The sequence below is a fragment of the Gymnoscopelus microlampas genome (assembly GCF_963454915.1).
Source record: "Gymnoscopelus microlampas genome assembly, chromosome: 15".
NCBI classification, from domain to species: Eukaryota; Metazoa; Chordata; class Actinopteri; order Myctophiformes; family Myctophidae; genus Gymnoscopelus; species Gymnoscopelus microlampas.
The window spans coordinates 28379126-28402061 of NC_139952.1; the positions used below are offsets into that span (position 1 = coordinate 28379126).

Sequence of the window (22936 nt, forward strand, 5' to 3'; positions counted from 1 at the left end):
ATAGAATTGGCTGAGGTCAGAACTGTCAAGCTTTTAGCTTTTACTGCATAGCACACAGAAACCAATGACGTCTGATGAATTAGTCCGTCATGCTGACATCACAGCAGAAACATGTGAGACTGAAAAGAGCTAAACTCACTACGACTTGCCAGGAGGGAGTTGAGTGATTCGGCCCAGGTCTCCAGCTCTTCCCGGCTGAACTTGCCTTTACCATGTCCAACCTGACTCCATTGGCGCATAAACCGCAGACGAGATCTCCTCTCTTTTGCACTGTGGAGGAACATGAGAGGTGAGGAGGAAGAGGTGACATAAATGTAGAGAAAGAGAGAAGAAAAATGATAGTGAGATAAGATAAAAGTTATGTATTCTGTTTTTTGTCCACATGTCAATGCAACAGGTTATCCACATTTACATATTTTCTAAAAAGCAGTTTGTACCCTAATTGCGGTGTAATAGGACCTCTGATATTGCAATCAATAATGACCTGCTAAGATTAAATAGTTATTTCTTTGGTCAATTCAGCATAGTGCAGTAGGGGTTGCTCATGATAATTACCTGTCTTTCTGTTCTGCATTGAATAAATTTGAGTTTGACGAATGTGGGCTCTGAAACAAAAAGAAAAAAGAAAATACTTTATGGAACACCACTCCCCTCCTGTTGGCTCTCAAAAACCCAGTAAAGCCATAATTTCCATAACGCCATGATGGCAGGTTTTGAGTAGCACAATACTTCCCATTACAAAGCACACGTAGGCAGGTTTAACGGGTACACACCAAAGACATTATGAACTTCACAATGAGCATTTACAGTACCTGCCCAAACAGGCCCTTGAGGTGCAGTTTGGCCGATGACAGCTTGGCTTTAGCGGTGTGACGGTGATACGAACTGAAGGAAAGGGGGCTGGCAGGGGAGGATGGTGAGGAGGGTGAGGAGGGTGGAGGGTGGTCTTCCCTCTCCAAACTCTCGGTGCTGCCTTTGGACGCAGGGGCCAACTGGCCGTCACTGTAGGCCCGGCACCCTTCACTGATGGCACCCACGCCCAGGTGGTTGTCATCCCGCTTGCTGAGCTCTGTGAAGTTCTCCACGCTGGCGCTGAGCTCCCGGGTCAGCTCTGCCTTGCACGGGCTTGGCCCTGTTTCCAGGATGGCAGGACTCTGAGGAAGGGTGGGCGACCTGGCATAAGCTGCCTCGTCCCCCTCTAGATGGGGGGTATAGGTGCCCGACTCCCTATTCCTATTACATGCTGGGTCCTTCAGCGCCACCTTCTTCCATGGGAGAAAGTCCAGATCCAGTAAGGACCCTTCAGAGCTGAATCTTCGCATGGTAGCTACCTCCACAGAGTGCCAAGTGAGGGGGTGCTTGAGGGGACCCGAGGGGTGAAATTTGCAGACTGAAAGGGAAAGAGGCAAGAGAATGATGGAGAGCTGCCTGCAATGCAACATAACCTATGAGTCAGATCATAGGGGGTGGGATGGGGAGGTGAAGTTTGGAAATTAGAAGGGGAAAAAAGGTAGAAACAGAATGTAGGCTACTCCTTCCAATTATTGGATTTGACACAATTCCTGTTTATGTAAATTATGCAGTGTTTATTCTGTGTCGATTACAATTGCCTCTATATCAACCATGCTCTATATAGCCAATAGCCTACACGAGAACAGGGACGAAAACCAATCATACAAATAGTAAGAACACAATATATAAGTCTAATATGTCTTATATAGGCATGGAGAAAGGCCGCCATCTCTAGCATTATATGATCGGATTCGGAGAAAACGTATATTATATATACATACATATATTGTCCTTGTCCTATATTATCTAAAATAAAATAGAACTAAATTATTACCTCCACCCCTCTGATCACTTGGCCAAGTTCACATTCATTATTTCGAGTCCAACAACAGGTCCATGAAGTACTTCAAGTCCATGGACGTCTTCTAGGTTTAGAACCGAGAAACGGTGTTTTCGCGTGATTACAATCTCAAGTCCAACTTTAAGGGCGCTCCACAGTCCACACTCCAGCTATTTATAAGTTTGTTCCTAGAAGAAGCTCACACTGAGACGCAATAATCTATGATCCCACATAAACACATATTAATAAGCTCTCGGATTTTTGCGTTGCATAAGGACAGTTTCTGTTTCACACACAGTTTTGCGTTTTGAATGAGGCACAAATTACACACACACATACACACACACACACACACACACACACACACACACACACACACACTCCTCCTCTGGCTGTTCTGTTGCCACACCTACTACGACTCCGTCTCAACTTGCCTATGATGTCAAGGAAAGGGAAGGCACACAGGCAGAGTGTCTGACTGACGCCTGGCATGAACCACACACACCAGTGGTGGAAAGTAACTAAGTACATTTACTCAAGTACTGTAGGCTACTTGTACAGTTTTGAGGTGTTTTTACTTTACTGGAGTATTTCCAAATGTCAGTACTTTTACTACTCCGCTACATCAGAGGCAAATATTGTACTTTTTTACTCCACTACAAATATTTGACATCTTTAGTTACTAGTTTTGCAGATTTAGATTATCATCACAAAACATAGGGGAGATTGGGGTCAAAAGTAACACATACATTTAACTTCATGATTCACAGAATACTTGAAATATACTAGTCATCTTTTGTTATAAAAACATATATATGTGCCCTAATTAATAAGCTTTCACTAGACTAAAAGAATATTACTTTAATGCACAAAGTCAGAGTGTTACAATTGCCCCCGTGACGGGGGAATTTCCCCCCGTGACAGAGTATTTCTACATTGCGGTATTGATACTTTTACAGTAAAACATTTGTACTTTTCCCACCACTGCACTGTATGTAGGCTACTGCATGTATGGTGGTTATTCATTCGCTTCATTTTAGGTGTGTCCTCCTGGAAAAGGCGCTCCAACCTATTTTAAGAACTCTGTTGGGAAATATATGGAGCCTAACCCGTTATATGAAGGAAGAGAGAACTTCCAAAAGCTCTCTGCTTCAAATTCATACTGCCAAGCTGTCTAAAATAATATGATATAATATAATATAATATAATATAATATAATATAATATAATATAATATAATATAATATAATATAATATAATATAATAATACACAACACAACACAACACAACACAACACAACACAACACAACACAACACAATATAATATAATATAATTATAATTATTATAATACATTGAATATCAAATATATTATTGTAATACAATGTTGTATGCATTGTGTATATTCCTTTAATACAGCTTCGCGGTTTTATTATTTCCACTTTATTATTTTTCAACGTTTTGAACACCAAAACACATTACATTTCAGAAGTGACAATCAAAGATATTGACAACCATACAAGCGCTCAGGCACTTGATATGGATGTGCCGAGACCAGTGTTGCCAGATTCTGTGAGAGAAATAAGCAACAAGGTCTAGGAAAAAAAGCCCAAAAGAAGCAACTAGGGCACTGGGCCATATATGAGCACTTTAAACTTTTTTTTGTATTGAATACTTTATTAACAGTTTGCAATAGAAGCACAAAAGGTGCAATTTAAAACAAATACAATGCTAAAAGGATTGAACCCAAGAAAGCACTATGGCTTGTTTCCATTGGGGTCCCAATTTCTGGTGATAGGTTTGAATTTTTTAATTGCAGTCAGTCACCTGTAAGTGCAGTTTTAAAGGAGAGTAAGGATTCACACTTTTTTATGACTGTTGGTAGGGCATTCCACATTTTGTTGGCATAGAGCCAAATCTGTGTTGAATGTGATTTGTGGAGCTCCCTCTGGTGTTGTGTTTAATGTTTTTGAAGTACCGTAGTTTGACAGGTACATGGGTGTCTTTGTGGTGAGGTGGCCTGATCTTGTAGACCAGGCCCATTGCAAGTTGCTCTACTCTGTCCTCTATCCTGAGCCATCCTAGCAAAATGAGCAGGGGTTAGATGAGTTGTAGATGAGACCAAGTAGTAACCTGAGCAGTTTGTTTTGGGATGTCTGGAGCCTTGTTTTAAGGCCTTTGTGGTACATTGAGGTGCATGCATTGCCATACTGACATTGGATGAGTGCTCCTGCTTTTTTTATGCCTTAATTTATTTTAGAGAGGGATAGGGAAAGTAGGCTGACAGGAAATGGGGAGAGATATCGGGGGGGGGGGGGGGGGGGGGGGTGACACGCAGAAAAGGTCATCGGCATTGCAGCCTAGGGTGCCTGGGCTGTGGTGTGCCGAGTTCAGAGCTAAGGATTTTTTCAACCTGCAATTTGTCCTTGCCCGAGACCAGGAGAGTCATCTGCGAACAGGAATAAATTGCAGTCACAAGCTGATGTCATGTCGTTTACATATATTAGGAACAGTTAAGGCCCTATATGCTTCCTTGCGGAATGCCACAGCTCACTGGGATGGGGTTCTCACTGGGACAGGGTTCTGTTCACCTCCACCACCTGTTCTCTCCCCTCCAGATATGATTGCATCCAGTTCACTGATATCAAAGCTGATTGCTTTTATCTTATCAATCAATATAGAGATTTACGGTGTAAAATGCCTTTTGGAGGTCCAGCATGACCATGGCACAGTATATATATATATACTACTGTATAGGCTAAAGCTCACAATGCGTCACGATGCGACAAGATCTATTGTAAATCTTCTATTTTCAAAAAATCTAGAAATAAAATGTGGAATATTTGGAAGATTTTTTAAATTCGAACAACCCGAATCTGGTATGGTATTTGGCTCCCTGGCTTTATAGGGACACATATTAATTTGTGGGTCCATGACATGAAAATATTTGAGAACCACTAGTTAAAATAATTTAAAAGATGTGAAGCAAGCCCAAATAAGCAACTAGACTTTAGAAACAAGCCCAAAAAAACACGACCAATATTTATAAGCAACTTCACAGAAATATAAGCCCAAAGTCGCTTACAGTAAGCGGACATGGCAACACTGACCGAGCCTTGTACGTCACACGGGTCTTTTTAGAAACGACCAGCGGGGTCGCACTTTTACGGGAAAATTCTTTAGCTTGCTAAGCTAACGTGTGAAGAACTACACATCGTTAGACAGTCGACAAACGACGGATTTATTACAACAAATCAAACTGCTTTGATGATAGATATACTAGGTAACAAGAAACACCACAGTCTGCGTGTTCTTTTTTTACATTGGACCTAAAACAGACAGCCGTCTCCTTCGGGAGATTAACCTTAGCTGGTTAGCCTAGCCTAGCCAGCCTACTAGCTAATTAGGATTAGCCAACGTTAGCCGGCCGGCTAACAACAATAACAACCAAACCGTCGCAGTAAAACCTCTGCTCAAGTGAGATCAACCGTTACCTGGATTATTACTACATTTAATTGTGGTAGATTGAATGATATTATTTGTGACAGATATCAAGTATCAAATCAAAACCACAAAGGAAATGGTGACAAATATTGTGTCACCCTTTCCTCTGTGGTTTTGATTTGATACTTGATACTTTTTAGTTGTGAGTGAGTGGAACAGATTTCCTGGCTTTTCCTGCGGTAACGTTGACAGCTATAGTTTATTGAAGTAAAATACGTAATAAATTGCCCTTTTTTTTGCTGCAGAAACATGGCGGAGCCTGGTACCATGATTGAGGTCACTGTCAAGACACTGGATTCTCAAAGTAGGACCTACAAAGTCAGAGGCGAGGTAATGGTCTTTCATACTTTACACTACAGTTCATCCTCAGCTCTTTTCATTTCAAGGACCCCCAATTTGATATGCATTATTAGGCCAGGGACCTAGATTATTATTATTTTGTATATCTGTGGAACACCTATCTTTATCTAAGTGTCGCAGATACGATTTTGTGGTCTGTCGTTTGTTTAAAAATATTTTGCTATATCTATTTTGAGATAAGTTAATTCTCCAGTTGTTTTGGGGGAATTTTTCACAGTACATTTTCACATAATATGTGAAATTTGTTCTCAAACTTTACCCATTCTACCCATGTATAATGATACTGTTGTGACTTGTTTTAAACTGCCAATAAAGTATTCTATCTATCTACCTATTAGGAGCAGTTGTGTTTATTAGCTATCAGTCAACTCATTTAGCTGGGGACCGCTTATAAACCCCTCAAAGACCCCTGGGGGTCTCTGCCCCACGTTGAAAACCACTGCTTTACACAGTAAAATCCTCAGTGTCAATTATAACTGGAAATGGAACCAAAAGTACCTGTATGTTTCGGTCCATTTGTACACTCTACAAATGGATAAATTAACAGTGAGGGCATTATGAGGCATTGCAGAGAAAACCTCATAATCATTGCACGTCTCCTTTCCTCATTCATGTATTTGACAGTTTGTGATGTTGCTGTCTGAAGGTATTTGAGTGTGTCTATGCGTTTCGCCCTCAGCTAACTGTGAAAGAGTTCAAGGAACACATTGCCACATCTGTTGAGATCCCAGTGGAGAAGCAGAGGCTCATCTACCAGGGCAGAGTATTGCAAGATGAGAAGACATTGACCGAGTACAGTGAGTAAAATAAGTGTATTTTCTACCCAGTTAAACAATAGCTATGTAGTATGCATTATACTATGTGATATACAGTCTGTTTATTCTATAATGCAATGTAATGACTAATGGTAGAACAAAACAAACCCAGTGGTTATGGTCACTAATGCTTTCCAAACAATCTTATGCAATTTTAAAGGCCAAATAGGATTTTAAAAATAAAACAGGATCTGTTGGAGATGGATGGAATAGGAATATTAGCCAGAGAAGCTAGTTATTATTTGCTTATTGTGTCTATGCTTTGGAAATGGTCGGCAGTAATCAAGTATTCCTGATTTGTAGTCAGTAGGCTAAAAGATGCACCAAAACAATGGTGGTCTTTTAATTTGTCTGTCAGATGTGGATGGGAAAGTAATTCACCTGGTGGAGCGAGCACCGCCCCAGACCACCATGACTGGCTCTGGAAGTGGAGGGGTGTCTACAGGGGGGGCGGAGGGTGGACCTAGCACCAGCCACGCATCCACAGCCCCCCCAGGAGGACCACATGACCGCAATGGGAACAGCTATGTAATGCTTGGTACCTTCAACCTCCCTGTCAACATTATGGATCCTTCGGAGATACAGGTAACAAACTCACAATGTCACTATTTTTACTGTGTATTTGATTGAGAACCTCTCATTCTACCCGGATAATAGTGGTTATGTTGGAAAACCACCTAATTTTACTACTCGTACATCTACTTTCTTATTGCCGCTGTGCATGTCCTGCACACATTTGTCAAAATGGAAAATAGGTGAAACCATCATGACCATTGTTTGTAGTTGTTTGTGTTTGTAGACTGACAGGAAGTGTTATGACGTTCTTTATTCATATTCTAATGTCTATAGCCCTGTTGGGACAGGATTAATGTACCTCTGTGGAAATTACACAGCAGATTACCTACTGTTTTTTGGCCAGCTCAGGAGTCTGGTAAATATTTTATGCTGCCCTCTCAGACATTATTCGGTTAACTAATCTCATCCAAATAGGGCTATTGAGAGGTGTTAATGTTAGTACCAATAATGTAGCATTGCCTGCCAGGCTGCCAAAACATTTAGCTAGTCCCAGAAAATTGTTAAGAGCTTATCATTGTGATTCTTCTCTACAGATGCAAGTTCAGCAGATGATGGCAGGGGTTGGCAACTCGGGAAGGAATGCCAGAGTCAGCACCAGTACTGGGGTAATGAAAGACTCTTTGCCAAGTAGATCCACCTGTCACATTATTTGCTGCCCATTTCTGCATTTTCAGTCCTTAATCCAGGGGTCTTCAACGTTTTCAGGCCAAGGACCCCCTAGCTGAGAGAGAGATGAAGCAGGGACCCCCTCCATATTGTAAAAGAATCGTGTTTCAGCTAAACTTTTGCTGCTCTTTTTTTCCCTCTACACCTATAACTTTTTGCCAAAAATAGCCGATCTACAAGCTCACAACGCCTCGCAGCGCGAGGCATTGTGAGCTTGTAGATCTGCTATTTTTGGCTAAAGTTCTCCTCAGAAAAGGGATGCTAGGGTTCAAGTGGTTAATGTAAAAAAAAAGAAGCATATCACACAAAGATTTGGCGGACCCCCTGTATTAACTCTGAGGACCCCCTAGGGGTCCCGGACCCCCTGTTGAAGACCCCTGCCTTAATCCTTTTGTCAACCTTTTTGAAAATGGTTTGTTTGCAGAGCAATGGCTCACTGGATGTGCACATCAACATGGACCAATCACTGCAGAGCGAGCCAAGGATGAGACTGCAGCTGGCGGAGAACTTGCTGAGAGATGCTAGATCTTTGATCGACAGACTGGAGGTGAGCCTTCTGCCCAAAAATGAAGTTAGCCAGAAACTCAACAGTGATTGTGTGCGTTGTTATGAAGAGCGATGCTTTTGACCCTGTGTTTCAGGGTCAGTCCAGCGATGTCACTGCTCAACCGGAGCCGGAGACGTCTCAGCCTTCCTCCTCCTCCTCCTCTTCCTCCACCGCAGGAGCAACAGGAGCTGCAGCTTCACAGCCCATGGATACCTCCTCTCCAGCACCAGCACCAGCACCGCCTCCCGCTCCTTCTTCCTCTACCTCCTCCACCCAAACGGAGGGACCGCCTCACTCTGGTCCCAAGTAATACATACCATATACCGGTATACCATATCGTTGCTATCGAGCAGAAACCTTGGATTTCCGTATTTCACGTTTGTTCATACATGAATATCCTACTTAACTTCGTCCTACAAGATATCGGCTATATTCACTCTTTTTGAAAAGCTTTGAAAGTGTTTAAGTCTGTCTGCTGGTTTTAGAAATGTTTAACCAATGAAAAGTATTAAAAAGATCTTGTGACTAAACAACTACATTTGATCCATTGGAACACAGGCTCTTTTTTTCTGTTTCCTGAAAATGGAACGGTTTTGGACATGCATGGTTTCTGCCTGACAGCGACAATATCATATACCATTCCATCATATACAGTACCATACCATCCCCTGGAGGGAAACAAACCAAGCGGGTCTCCTTGTTTTAAAAGTTTTCTCCCGTTTACTTTGTTTGCCTTTTCAGTCATCATCCAAGCCCGGCGGAGTTTGTGGAGGTTCTGTCTGAAGTGAGGCGGGTGGAGGAGAAATTGCGTCCCTTCATTGAGAGAACACATTCAATCCTGGGCGCAGCCACTTCAGCAGACTACAACAACAATGTGGGTACATAAAATGTGTAAAATATATTTCTATATCTATAATACACATACAACTAACATCAGTGACTGAGGAGAGAATGTCTAACAATCCTGTTTGTTTGTATTTCCAGAACCAGGAAAGAGAAGAGGACCAGCGTGTTCTGAACATGGTTGGGGATGCCCTGCGTCTACTGGGCAACACCTTGGTGGCCCTGGGCGACCTGCGTTGTAACCTCGCTGCTACTCCTCCCCGACACCTCCATGTGGTGCGACCAATGTCCCACTACACTTCCCCTGTCCTGCTGCAGGCTGGGCTGCCACACATGCCCATTCCAGTACGTTTACTTTGCCATGATGATGGTCATTTCATTTTTCCTGCCCATATGAAATATTGTTTTTACATCATAGGAAATAAACATGCCGGTTCCTGTAAAACAGTGGATTTTAAATTTGGGCAAGTCAAAATCTCAAGGCACACCTGTGTTCATAGCGAAATAGCCCATCTACAAGCTCACAATGCGTGAGCTTGTAGATCTGCTATTTGTGGAAAAAAAATAGTAATGAACTAAAAATATGGACGCCAGGTTGAAAGTGATTGAAAATATGTTTTAGGGTATAGAATTTGCCTCTGTATTGAGAAACGTGTGCATAAAATAATATAGTAAATTTAACTCTTTGTATAGTTGTACACTGTATATTCTATTGCAATAATAATGTGTGATTGTTAGAAAATCCCACAGCACACCTGAACTTGTGGCTCACCACACTGTTTGGGAACCATTACTGTAAAGCATTGATTGATGTGAGTTTTTCCGACAGATAAACCTAGGGACCACAGTTACCATGACGTCCAATGGGAGACAGGCGGCTGAAGGCCAAGCCCAACCCTCTGCGACTACTGGCCAAACAGATCAGCTGGGCCACGGCCAGCCGCCGCCCTCTCAGCCCAACGGTACCAATCACCAGCCCGGACAAGGAGGTCCGCGAGTCATCAGAATCACCCATCAAACCATGGAGCCCGTGGTTATGATGCAAATGAACATTGACGGTTGGTGTCCTCAAACCTTTTCATGTCAAGGACCCCCAAATGTATATGTCTTTGGCTACGGAACCCCATCCCATCTGAAAATATTTTGTGCTGGGGACCCCCTTACAAGATTTGTGTTGTAAAGAGTAAAGAATTAAAAGAAGATGATAGTAGACAGTCGACCACACTAATGGTGTTGTGTCCATCAAGCGTTACTATTCAAGTAACGAACGAGGGGCAGCCAAACCGTGTCAGATTGTCTCTTTATTTTTTAAGGAGGAGTACCTTATTCTTTCGAGGTGAAGTGTACTAGTTAGGGATGTGTAAAAGTGACCAAAATGAAATTCTATTAATATAATTCTATTAACCCATTAAGACCTGGAACGCAACTGTGTCACTTTAGATTTCTTTGGCTATTCAAAAATAGCAGATATACAAGCTCATAGCGCGGCACCGTAGATCTGGAATTTTGGAAAAATCTTGCATTTTTTGGGGGGGATTTCTTTCAAAAAAACATGTTTACTGATTTAGAAAACATTTTTAAGAATCGCCTCAGGTTTTAATGGGTTTATAACGATTATTTGAATATTTGACCTATTTTTATTTTAATGTTTTGGGGGGGATTTGTTTGTGTGAAATTGTTCTGGGGATTTGTTTAGTTTTTTCATTTGTGAAGGAGGCCGATGCACACCTCAAGGGTTGGCGACAGGTGCGTAAGTCAAAAGTGCTCAATTTGGGAGGAGATCTCTGATGGTTAAACCAAAAAATATTACCCACACACCGTCTGAATCTTGCAAAAAAATGTAGCTCTTTATTCAACGTTTTGGTCGTTAGACCTTCATCAGGACAGACAATTTAGTTTTTTTATCAGATGACCATCCTAGGTTACAATAACAACATTGCATTAGCCTATAAACTGGTTTTCAGAAATAAACAGACAGTAACATGTGCATCTTTTACATTATTGTAACTAAACCATTAAAGACGAGGTGAAATGAAAAATATATTTTTCACACCTTTAGGTCATAATGAGGACAAAAATAAATAAATCAATGTTTGTGTATTTATATATCAAAAGTCCCTCAAATTACATCCTGTAAATGCAAAATAGAGAATAAATTAATATTACACCCATGCTAGGTATCCTCTAAAATGTAGTTACTGTGGGATGACAATAGTCTTTGCAACAGAATTCAAAAATAATAACAAAAGTAAATAAAATAACATTTATTTAATATTCGATTTTTTATCATAAAAATTATTTGATTATTCTGACCCATTCCTAGTACTAGTCATTTCATTGAGCCACTGTTTAAATGTAGGAGCCTCCTCCTTTTTCAAATTTGTCAAAATATATATTTTTTAGCTGTGATCAGACCATATTAGAGAAGTTGCTCCCTTCAACATAGAAATGGAATCTGACATTCCCAGTATAATTAGAACAGGATCGAGATCAATATATATATGAGTACTCACAATATCGAAGAATGTCTCAAATATCTTATTCCAATATCTCTCTATCCGAGGACAAAGAGCGAAACCGTAGAGAAGATTTGCCTCTATTGCATTACATTTGTCACAATGCGAAGTGATATCTGTCTGGTCCTATATTTTGGAGAAGGAATGGTTAAACTGATTAAGATGCTAACTAATTTGGCTGGGGGCCCCCTGGAACCCCCTCAAGGACTTCACTTTGAGAACCATTGTCCTAAACATATTAGCAGTCCCAGCTAAGAGTTAATCATTCTGGAGTCAGTTTTGTTTATCCATGATCCAGATAGCTTTCTGACCACCTGCTGATGTTGTGTTCCACAGGCGAGTCGGCCGGTGGGCCACAGATTCCAGGTCAGCCAAATGCTGGCAGTTCTGGGCCACCTGGTGAGAAGATTACATTTTCCCGAAAGATATTCTACATTACCAGATCTCACCATCATAACTTTCAGCCTTGGTCCGTTTCTAACAGTCCACATGTTGTGAGATTTATTGTTTTGAATCATCTCCTACTTAAGGGTTATTTATTCTTCATCGCATGATCCTTTTGACATAAATGATGTATTTTTGATTGAGAAAGGTGTTGTGACATTTGAGTTGAAAATACTTCACTCATGTTAATAAAATAAAAAGCTGTGGAGCTTTACTTGAAAGTACATTTGAAAATGACATTTGTCAAGGGTACGAAGTATGACAAGGTGTAAGATTCAACGTGTCTTGTGTTTTAGGTGCCACGCCCATCCAGATCCCCGGACTCCCTCCTGAGTTCATGCAGGCCATTGTGCACCAGATCTCCCACCAGGCCGCTGCCATGGCTGCTGCCGCCTCTGTTGGGGGGCATCCAGGCCAAATGCCACCCGGCCCTGCCACCAACGCAGACGGGACTGCTCCCTCACACCCTCCTCACCCTCCCCAGGCCAGGGTTGTCATCACCAGACCTTCCTTCTCCCCACATATCCCCCCGCCCGTTGGCACCAGAGGACCCACCATCAACCTCAGGGCAGCGGTACCTCCCACTGCTGGGCAGCAGCCAGGACAGGTACAGCATACAGGGGGTTTATATGTCCTGAAAGAGTGCTGTTTGTGGTTTTGTAATTCCGTGCCTTTTTAAAAGGGTGGTTAAAATTCAGTCTCATAGGTCTTGGGTGCACAGAATCCCTAGTGAGGAATCCATCACATAACACTTTCCCTTTCATATTCCACTCGTTTATTTCACTTTTAAATTCTTATATTTGATACAAGATTATTATATTGTAACTGTTTTGAGTCACAAGAAGACCACCTTCATGATTCACACAATGTTTCTTCTTTTAGTTTTTTTTTGGGGTGGGGTACTCAAAGGGAAGGAGTGATGCATGCCTACTAGGGACGTGTAGCCTACACGTGGAGTGTTGAACAGTTAAACACGGTTAATAGCATGACATCATGTTTATACAAATTTAAATTGCAGCAATTGTATCACATTCTACTGTATGTAGCGCAGCTGAATTGACGTCAGCAGTACGTGTGAATGAAGCCGTCTCATTCCAGACAGACAAGACGAGGTTAATATAGCATCCAAATAAATTCAACGGTCATCTGTCTTTCTGGAAATGTTTTCCATGGCCGTGTGGTTTGCTAGATGTCTCTTTATCAGCTACGGGTTCAGATCAAAACAGTGCACGCTGAGCTGTGGAACACGTTGAGCTGTCACTACAGTGGCATAATGAGTCGCATGTCGGGGCACATCAAAGCAGCGCGCATCCCACATTGGAATGAACCGCATCTAGAACCAATTAATGTGGCAGTCACTTTGAAAAACAACTAGCGTGTAACACTTCTAGAGTCTTGTTTGAGTTACAATTATATACAGTATTTTAATAATTTATATTTATGAGTTCATAATTTGTCCTAAACGGGTAATATATATATTTTTCTTTAAACGGTTAACCGTTTAAACGTCCCATCCCTAATGCCTACTCAAAGTGAAAGAGTGATGCAATGATGCATGCTCCCTCGCACCCAGCTCACCCTCCTCACCCTCCCCAGGCCAGGGTTGTCATCACCAGACCTTCCTTCTCCCCACATATGCCCCCACCTGTTGGCATCAGAGGACCCACCATCAACCTCAGGGCAGCGGTACCTCCCACTGCTGGGCAGCAGCCAGGACAGGTACAGCATGCAGGGGGTCCGGTCTACAGGTCCTGAAAGAGTGGTGTTGGTGGTTTTGTAATTCCATGGTGGCTTTTAAAAAGGTGGTAAAATTCCGTCTCTGAGGTCTTTTGTGCACTGAATCCCTAGTGAGGAATCCATCACATACCACTTTCCCTTACATATTCCACTCATTTATTTCACTTCTAAATTCTTCTAAGATTTGGGGTGTCCTCTCTTGGTAGAAGGTTGGCTACACTGTGTCATTATAACATCATAGACTTTCTTCCATAGACTTCTTCAAAGCAAAAGAGTGATGTGTGTTTGGATGCATGTAAGTCATCTGTCAATGAAAGCGGGTCCTATGGTTTACTTTAAGAATTAATGATTTGGGGCGCCCGCTGGCCTAGCGGTCCGGGCGCATACTACATAGGCTCTGATGCCTGATGGCGTGTTGCAGGTTTGCGTCCCGTTTCCGACGACCTTTGTGTCACTCCCTGTCTCTCCCTCCCTGTTTCCTGTCATTCTCTTCTATACTATCAATAAAGGCAGAAAAGCAAAAAAAAGAAGAATGAATGAATGGATTTCACCAATTCAGCCTTAAAAACAGTGTAGCCAGAAGCCTTTTACCCAGATAGGACAGACCCCCAGACCCCTCTAGTGGGTCTGTATTTTACCTGGTCATGTGTCATTCTCACCTTTTTCACCCCTTTTGTACCCCTGTTTGCATGCCTGCAAAAGGTAGTAACCACTTTCTTCCACCTGGCGTCCCTATATTGGGCATTTTCAAAAATAAATATTGTGAAAATGGCACATCTACATGTTCATAACATGTCATGAGCTTGTAGAATGGATATTTGCTTGTGGACTGTACGCTATTCGTCGTACAACGTAGTACAAGGCTATGCCCTTCATGTAGTATTATTTCTTGTCTTCCCCAGGGCACACCTCTGGCCCCCTCCCCTCTCACCCAGATGATCAGCGGTCTGGTTGGACAGCTCCTGATGCCTGGGCAGCCAGGTGACTCATCTTTAAAATTTAACCTAGATCAGTGACTTTTTAAATTTCAGAGACACAATTTGATATGCATTTGGCCACGGACCCCAATTTGCACTGGGACCCTGTCCTCGTGAATCTTGAACCTGTCTCTTGTTTCACTGTCATTCAACGCTAGGACCCCTAATGGTGGGGTCCCCTAACCCCACGTTGAGAACCCGTGCCATAGATGATGGAAACCTGGCTTCATCCCGTTTTCTCGTTTTAAACTTCTACAGGTGATCCAACATCCACATCTTCTTCATCCCAATCCTTCTCCTTCTCTACTTCCTCTTCATCTGACTCCTCCTTCTCCCCCACCACCAACCCATCGCCAACCCCCGCCTCCTCAACCAACACCTCCGGACAGACATCCACCCACACCACCAGCACCACCTCTGTGGGACAGCCAACAGAGGGGGGCCCTGAAGGGAACTTAGCCCAGCTACTGGGCTCCCTGCTGGGGGGAGTGTCAGGGTCAGGGGTTGGTAGCTCTGGAGCAGCACCTTCCATCACCGTGACTGTGCCTGGGGTTCCTGGCTTCTTCCAAGGCATGCACGACTTCATGCAGGTGAGCATTAATGTCCACTGGAGGTGCACACACTCTAAATTTGTGCAAATACACAGAATTCCTTCTAGAAATCTTTTACCAGGTCTTGGAATGGTATGCAAAGCAAATCTGTTTGTATAGCACATGTTATGGGTGTATTGTGCATTATTGAACAAAAAAAAATAGAAAAATAAAATCTTTCACTTAATTCTACCACAATTCTCTCTCTCAAAAGTCTTAACATTTGTTTGATTGCACAATCCTGATCAACAGCCTCCGCCGGCCGCTGGCACGCAGGTCCCACCTCAGAGCACTGGCCCCTCTCCTGCCCCTCAGGCCCCCGCCGGAGGAGGAGACACCCTGAGTCCAGAGCTGTTCACAGGCATCGTTCAGGGTGTGCTGTCCACCATGATGGGCTCTCTGGGGGCTCAGCAGGGGAACAGCGAGAGCATCGCCCAGTTCATCCAGAGGCTGTCCCAGACCAGCAACCTCTTCACTCCAGGGTCCGGAGACGCTGTTGGTGAGTCAAGCTGGTTTATACGTTGTTGTATGATGGTGTTTTGCACAGAAAATGACAGATCTACAAGCTCACAACGTATCACTCGCAAGGTGCCACGTTGTGAGCTTGTAGATTGACAATTTTTGGTCTGCTGTAGCTCAGGCTTTATTGTAATATAAATTATAATAATCTAGAGCAACAAACTGAGGCAGGAGACTGTGATGCTATCTTGGATTACACTGCAGTCCCAATTTAGTTTCAGACGGTTTTCATCTTGAAGGTGTACAGTTTATAGATATGGGTTCAGACATGTAGATTAAAATGATCAAAAGAGAGGGATAATACAAACAGGGTTGTCAGCAGTTTAATGGCAGGATCATGTGTCTTTCTGTCAGGGTTCTTTGGGGATCTGCTGTCTCTGGTGTGTCAGAGCTTCTCCATGGTGGACATGGTTCTGTTGCTCCATGGGAACGCACAGCCACTGAGCCGCATCCAGCCCCAGCTCACCGAGTTCTTCACAGAGCATTACCTCCAGGGCCGGGAGCCCACCGATGCCAACATTGCTGTGAGTTAGTGCTCTACTGCCACCTGCTGGTGATGACCAACTCTGAACTGCAGCCAATTTAACCACTAAAACCCTTTTGGACAGAGTGCCCCAGGGGTCTTTACTAGGCCCCTTCCTTTTCTAACGCCAAACACTTTCTCTACTTCAAATCCTTTAGCCAAAAATTGCTGATATGCAAGCTCACAAAGCGTTGCAAATCAATGTGTGCTGTTAGCATGTAGATAAGCTATTTTCACCGAATGTTTGCCTATTATGACATGCTCAGAATAGGGACGCTAGGGTTTAAGTGGTTAGTTCCTTAGGGCGCCAAATAGCTGAGTGGTTGGGGCGCGTAACCACATAGGCTCTAATGCCTGACAGTGAGTCAATGGTTCAATTCCTGGGCTTACGCTTACCTGGCTTACCATTTGCTGCATGTCACTTCCCTGCTCTCTCTTATGTTTCCTGTCTATCTCCACTTTCGTTATCATTAAAGGCTCATAAAAAGGCTAATTAATAAATGGTTCTTTGGCTGTTACTAAATGAACTGTTATCTTCACAGACGGCAGCCGAAGACCTCATCAACGGTCTGGAGGAGTACATAGCCGAGAGCTTCGTAAGAGCTAGCTCATTCATTCATTTATTCACACACCCACACTGCCAATAAATATGTTAATTATGCACTATGAATTGATAATATATTAATACCCATGTGCGTTGTTGTTTTTAGGCCACAGTTACAGTACGAGAAGGAGTGGACATTATTCAGACCAACATGTCCTTCCTCAGACAGCAGTTCACTCGAATGTCTACACACATCCTGCGCTGTAATGGTAAATATTTACTGTATATACTGTATTCACTTCTATAATCTGTGTTATGGTGAAGGGCTTTAAAAATCAAGAGAATCGCACATTTAACAGCATCTTTTCCCTCCTAGTAGAGCACTGTGATTTGGCACAGACAGGTGATCACAGGGAATCACATATTGTGGGACCCATTCAGCAGTTCTCAGTCGTTGAACCTGAGGTGGCTTCCCACACAGAGGCTGCTCAGAATTCATGGGGATCGGGCTTAGGTTCATATATTGTTCCAGGTCATGTAAATGATGCTGCTGATCTGTGTGTATATAATATTACGTCAATTATTATTGGGTGCACAGTACCGGACGTGCATTGATGTGCTGGCTGGAGTTTGCAATAGCTTTAAAATGGGCCTTAGTTGAGGCTTTGTTTTTCCACAGCTACAGGCTGTTTATACGTACACATACTAGATGTGAAGGCCGCTAATCAGAACACTACGTCACGCAAAGCTTGCCCAATCAAATCTGGATCTTACATTTGTGACGCACCTCAAGGCAATTTTAATATAGGATTGCAACACATACCATCTTTGCCATTTTCTGCCCATGGTGTGATCAGGGTGTCCTTAAACTAGTGAAAAGGGAGGATACCTGGTCTTGTTACTTCCACAAACGCATCCACATAGTGGTGTGTGCTGCATTATCGTTGTGTTGTACACTACGACTACAGCTACAACAACTACAGGAGTAAAGATTAAAAACTTAAGATAAAATCAAACCAATCCAATATTCTCCCATTATAGTTTAAGACTGGATCACAAGCGTCTCTGACTATCTCACATTAAATGGCTGTTGTGATGGGAAAGCGCTCGTAGAAATAAATGAATGAATAAATAAATAATTATAGATAGATGTATATTATTTAAAAAATCCAAACATTTTATAATGGAGGGCTCGGATCGGGCTGCATCCTTGGCCAAATCTGGAGACTGATGAATACATAAAAGCTGAGAGCGTGCGCTATAGATGCGCCGATGGGCTTTTTCATCACCCAGCACTTGACTCTTCATCGGCAGTGTTAACAACTTAACTAAATCACTCCCACGCTATACTTTCATTCCTCCCTCTGTTTCTCTCTCACTTTAGCTGCCTTTTCCACTGTGAAGTGTGTGTATGTGTAGTAGGTGGCTAATTTGTGCCTAATGGAAAATAACGTAATATTAAAATACTACAAACACGCGCACGCCGAGATTTCGTGCTTTTTATAAGCTATAATAGCCCTATAGATGGATGTCATTAATTTATTACCCGCATTATTTCACCCGAGGTTTATCCAATATTAATTAATAATTATTTTTGATTGTCCCAAATCCACCCAAACTGCGGTTATCTGTGGCAACCGTGGCTAAAACCGCGATCTGCGCATCTCTAGCGTGCACCTTGATTGTCATTTTGACCACATCAATGCCTCAGTACAAAGTGTAGAAAATTAGATGCAGTATGGGAAACAAATCATCAATGATGATGTCATAGATCCACATGGGATTCGCGCCGTTATTAGACCCCGTCTTGTTACTTTGTAGTCATAGGTAAGGTAACCTCCAAGTGGGTCATGATAGCTGCTATTTCCAAGACTAGTGCTCATAGCAGATGTGCAGACAGTGGGTATCAGTCTCTGTAGGTTCCAAAGCTCAAACGCACGCAGCTCTCAGTCTCCACGCAACGTTATGTCCCTGTTCCGTTTCACTTGTATATACTTCATGATACAGCAGTTAGATACTCGCTCTGTGTGTTTGGTCCTTTGCTGTAGATCACACTTTTGGCCCCCGTCTACTCCTGCTGTGCACCCAGGGCCTGTTTGAGTGTCTGGCCCTCAATCTCTACTGCCTGGGAGGAGAGCAGAGAGCCCTGACCGCTGTCATCAACCACCGCATTGTTAGTATGAACAATGTAGATATGCAGTACTGTACTGTATATCTTCGCTGTCGGTGGGAAACTAAAAAACTTTAATTTTCAGGAAATGGAAAAAGAACCTGCTCCAATCGATCCAGTGAAGTTATTATTGAGTCACAAACTCTTGCTAGTACTTCTCATTTGTTCAATATTTATAAGACCCACAGACACTTAACTACTTTTATTTTCACTTTCAAAAAGTTTGAAGATAGCAAAAAGAACAGATGTTTACAAGATGCTTTACAAGCTCTACAAGATGTACAAGCTCAGAGCTTTTCGCTACTTTTTCGTGACACTACAACGAAGGAGGGCATTAAGTTACCAAAAAAAACATAGAAAGTTGAAATATGGAGATACAAGGTTTTTGCATGTTTAGTCTGAAGTGCAGTCCCCCTTGCACAAGAGAGATTCTCCCCTGTATGAGTAGTAGATGTTTGGTTTCCCATGCGGAAGACCCGATTTTGAATCCAGGTTGTTACATTTAAATTTGGGGTTCATCTGGGATCCGGTTTGTCAGAGTAGCGCAGCCTTTATCTCCTTTGGCACAATCATATTTGAGTTACTATCGTTACCTTTGCTTTTATCATTTAACATTAATTTTAACTTAACCAACATCGCTATTGTTTTTGCAGAGAAGAATTAGAAAGAACCCACCATTGCCACCTTGATAAAGATGATATAACATTGTAACCCCAGACACAGCAAGATAGAGGGATTTTCCTTCAAACTGTGGCATTTTCACCTGACTTGGAAGCCAGCTATCTACGTGGAAGTGTTGCCACTCTCTTTAAACCATATCATTGGTCCTATATTTGTCCTCTAGCCACTAGCTTTAAGACTAATTTATACTTTATGGCATGACTATTTTGAACAATGTTGCTTGATTTGCACTTTGTATGAAATCTTCCTGTTATTATAATGTTTACAGAGGAGGATGTCTGCAGAAGTCAACCCTAGCCTTGTGAACTGGCTGACCAGCATGATGTCCATGAGACTCCATGTCATACTGGAGCACAATCCTGTAACTGAAGACCAGATCCAGCACTACGTCATCCATACACAAGTAATGACACACATCAAACTTTACCTACATTGTAAAGTTTGTTCCCAACCCCAGTTGGTACCTGTTGCATCAGCCCGTCTAGACCTCTAATCAGGTCCCAGATGGAGGTCTAGATTATCAGTTGAATGCAGATATAAAACTACCAGTGGCTAGTGGCCAGGGGTCTTGTAAAGGCCAACTGGTCTACAACTGTTCAGATTGTTACTTGTTATAGTAATCGGATCCTTTTTGTTTTCATGTGTCAGGGTGACTCCGCTGAGGCTCAGACTGACCAACAGCTGTCAGAGAGTCAGAATGTGGAGGTGAGTGTCTACATCATTGCTCACCTGTCCCTAAATGCCATGGTTTTATCATTAATCCAAGTCCCTGTTGAATGACGCACACAAATATCTTATCTTATACCTTAGCTTATATTGTGTTTTTAATAACAGTTTATTTTGAGAAAATCAGCCCAGGCCTCTTGTTAGCCTTAGGAAATGCAAGTCGACATGGTCTGAAATGACACGCATGCACACACACACTTTCCTTTTAACATCAGTGCCTGAGCACTGTGTTTAGGTCCTATCCTTTGTATGCGCACATCTTTATCATAACTGAAGTGATAAGCACGCCGTTGCTGCATGATTGGACTCTGGGACAACAACAGTCGATTATTCTATGAATTCCTAGATAGAAAGAAGCAAAGTTCATGCATTTCAAAAGAAAACATGAATTTAACAGCTTCTTTATCTCACTTCCCATGCTATGTCATTACATACTGTAGCTGCTGAACTTCCTCTGAAATGGCGTTGGTCTATTTGGTTAGCAATGCTGCAATTTTGTAGGTCATAACAAATGTACACTTTTTTAAATACTGATATTATTGTTGACACTAAAGTCTGAAGTATAATGAATTTTCTACAGTATATTGCGAAATGTTTTAATTGTTGGCATGCTTACATGTAGGCTGTAGAAATAAATTAGCCATCAATCTGAAGCACATAAACAAAACATAAACCTACTTCGACAACTTCATGTAATGATTCATCGCTGTCGCTCTCCGTCTCTCTGTACACCTGGACCACCCCCTCCCTCCCTCCCTCCCTCAACATGCATCTAAGATGGAGGAGAGTTTGTCCCCTGCCCCAGCCACCACAGCAGAGGAGGTCATGGCCTCATCTGGGGACAGCTGCGAGGTTGGCGCGTCACCTGGAGAGACCACGCCCTCCCGTAGAGCGTCGTCAGGGGAGACACGAGGCCCCGTGCCGTCAACAGTAAGGGAAGAGTCAGGAGCTGAAGTGGAACCTTGGGCGGCCGCTGTGCCACCTGTAAGATTTAGTGGTCTTTGTTGTTTTAAATTAAGCTAATGCCTAATTTATATTCCGGCACACAACGGTGTTGCTTGCCTTCAAGAACTGATCTTCAAGCTAACGACGCGTCGCATGCCCCCATTCCCTTTAGGTAACTCAAATATTTCCACTATTTCTGGGAATAATTCACCTTTTATTGTGCAACACGGAAACCATAACACAGTTTAACGGCACTGTCAGGCAGAAACTTTGTATATCCATATATCATCTTTTTATGTTTTTTCATAATATTAATGTCCTATTTTTTACTTTGTCGTATGACGTGTCAGGCAAAAGTAGTTAAGTCAGCTGGCTACTTTTTAAACATTTTGTAAATGTTTGAGTATTTTTGCTCAAAATAGGGAAGCCAGGTTGAAAGTGGTTAAATCGGTCTGTTTTTTTTAATAAAGATATATAACCAATAAAAAGTATTAATAAGGCCTTGTGACTAAATAATAACTACTATACATTGGATCCTTTGAACCACAGGTTATTTTTTTCCCCATTTCCTGAAGTAACTGTTTTGGACATTCCGTTCTGCCCGACAGCGACAATATAATATAACCATGACTCATTTGGTTGCCGTCTGTCTCTGGCAGGAATGGGTTCCCATCATCAGACATGACATGCTGTCTCAGAGAAAGATCAAGGCGCAGCCACCTCTCTCCGATGCCTACCTGCATGGCATGCCAGCCAAGAGGAGGAAGGTAAGTTTTTTGGTGCATAAAGGCCCTAAAGCTCAGTTTTAGCTCTAGAGAGGTTCTGCTTAATGCATTCAGAGAATTCTACTACCACAGAATATACTAAGCGTGGGGTGGCTCAGCTAGTTAGTGCACTAGCCGTATGGCGTACGCTCCTTGTAAATCACGAGAACCCGAGTTCGAATCCAACTCAGTTATTGCATGTCAAGGAATATAGAATAAAATGCTGGAAAAAAATGATTCCTTCAGTATCGCTAAATTTAAAGACATAATGATTATTGACAGAGCGTATGATTGTGTTTTCCTCTCTGCTAGACTGCCCAGGGGGACGGGCCACACCTGTCTCTGTCAGACGCTGTGAGTAGGGCTGCTCGGACTGCGGGTGTCAGGCCAGTCACAGCCCCAGACAGCCTACAGGTGGAACTAGAGACGCCAGAACTGCAGGAAGCCTACACAGAACAAGTAAGAAATCACTTGTCTCCGGCATGCCGAAAGGGCAAGGGGGGAGATTATGTTTTTGGCCCTGTGTGTGTATAAGTCCAGGGATAATAATCTCACAAACCGCTGCAGCAGCACCAAAATCTCTAGTAGACGCTGCCACTAGGCCAAATAAGTTTTGTTTTCACGTTTTATATTTTTTGAA

At 42.5% G+C, this 22936-nt stretch overlaps 1 protein-coding gene across 4 annotated transcripts in view; it reads left to right on the forward strand.

Annotated features, from left to right (window-relative positions):
* Positions 1 to 145: 145 nt before the first annotated feature.
* Positions 146 to 22936, forward strand: part of bag6l (BCL2 associated athanogene 6, like) — a 25376-nt gene continuing 2585 nt past the window's right edge. Inside the window, exons 1-25 of one of the 4 annotated variants that reach the window (XM_084080043.1) lie at positions 146 to 289; positions 5599 to 5683; positions 6393 to 6510; positions 6887 to 7113; positions 7638 to 7709; positions 8195 to 8317; positions 8412 to 8623; positions 9059 to 9191; positions 9302 to 9505; positions 9990 to 10218; positions 12013 to 12075; positions 12417 to 12727; positions 13717 to 13839; positions 14760 to 14838; positions 15093 to 15424; positions 15677 to 15923; positions 16298 to 16467; positions 17009 to 17062; positions 17177 to 17279; positions 19059 to 19183; positions 20130 to 20264; positions 20510 to 20566; positions 21365 to 21571; positions 22192 to 22299; positions 22609 to 22755. In XM_084080043.1, coding sequence (XP_083936169.1) covers positions 213 to 289; positions 5599 to 5683; positions 6393 to 6510; positions 6887 to 7113; positions 7638 to 7709; positions 8195 to 8317; positions 8412 to 8623; positions 9059 to 9191; positions 9302 to 9505; positions 9990 to 10218; positions 12013 to 12075; positions 12417 to 12727; positions 13717 to 13839; positions 14760 to 14838; positions 15093 to 15424; positions 15677 to 15923; positions 16298 to 16467; positions 17009 to 17062; positions 17177 to 17279; positions 19059 to 19183; positions 20130 to 20264; positions 20510 to 20566; positions 21365 to 21571; positions 22192 to 22299; positions 22609 to 22755 — 3741 coding nt within the window. In that variant the 5' untranslated portion in view covers positions 146 to 212. Of the gene's footprint in view, positions 290 to 4998; positions 5327 to 5598; positions 5684 to 6392; positions 6511 to 6886; positions 7114 to 7637; positions 7710 to 8194; positions 8318 to 8411; positions 8624 to 9058; positions 9192 to 9301; positions 9506 to 9989; positions 10219 to 12012; positions 12076 to 12416; positions 12728 to 13716; positions 13840 to 14759; positions 14839 to 15092; positions 15425 to 15676; positions 15924 to 16297; positions 16468 to 17008; positions 17063 to 17176; positions 17280 to 19058; positions 19184 to 20129; positions 20265 to 20509; positions 20567 to 21364; positions 21572 to 22191; positions 22300 to 22608; positions 22756 to 22936 lie in introns of those variants that run through there. The other 3 variants (XM_084080044.1, XM_084080045.1, XM_084080046.1) reach the window with 3 other exon arrangements.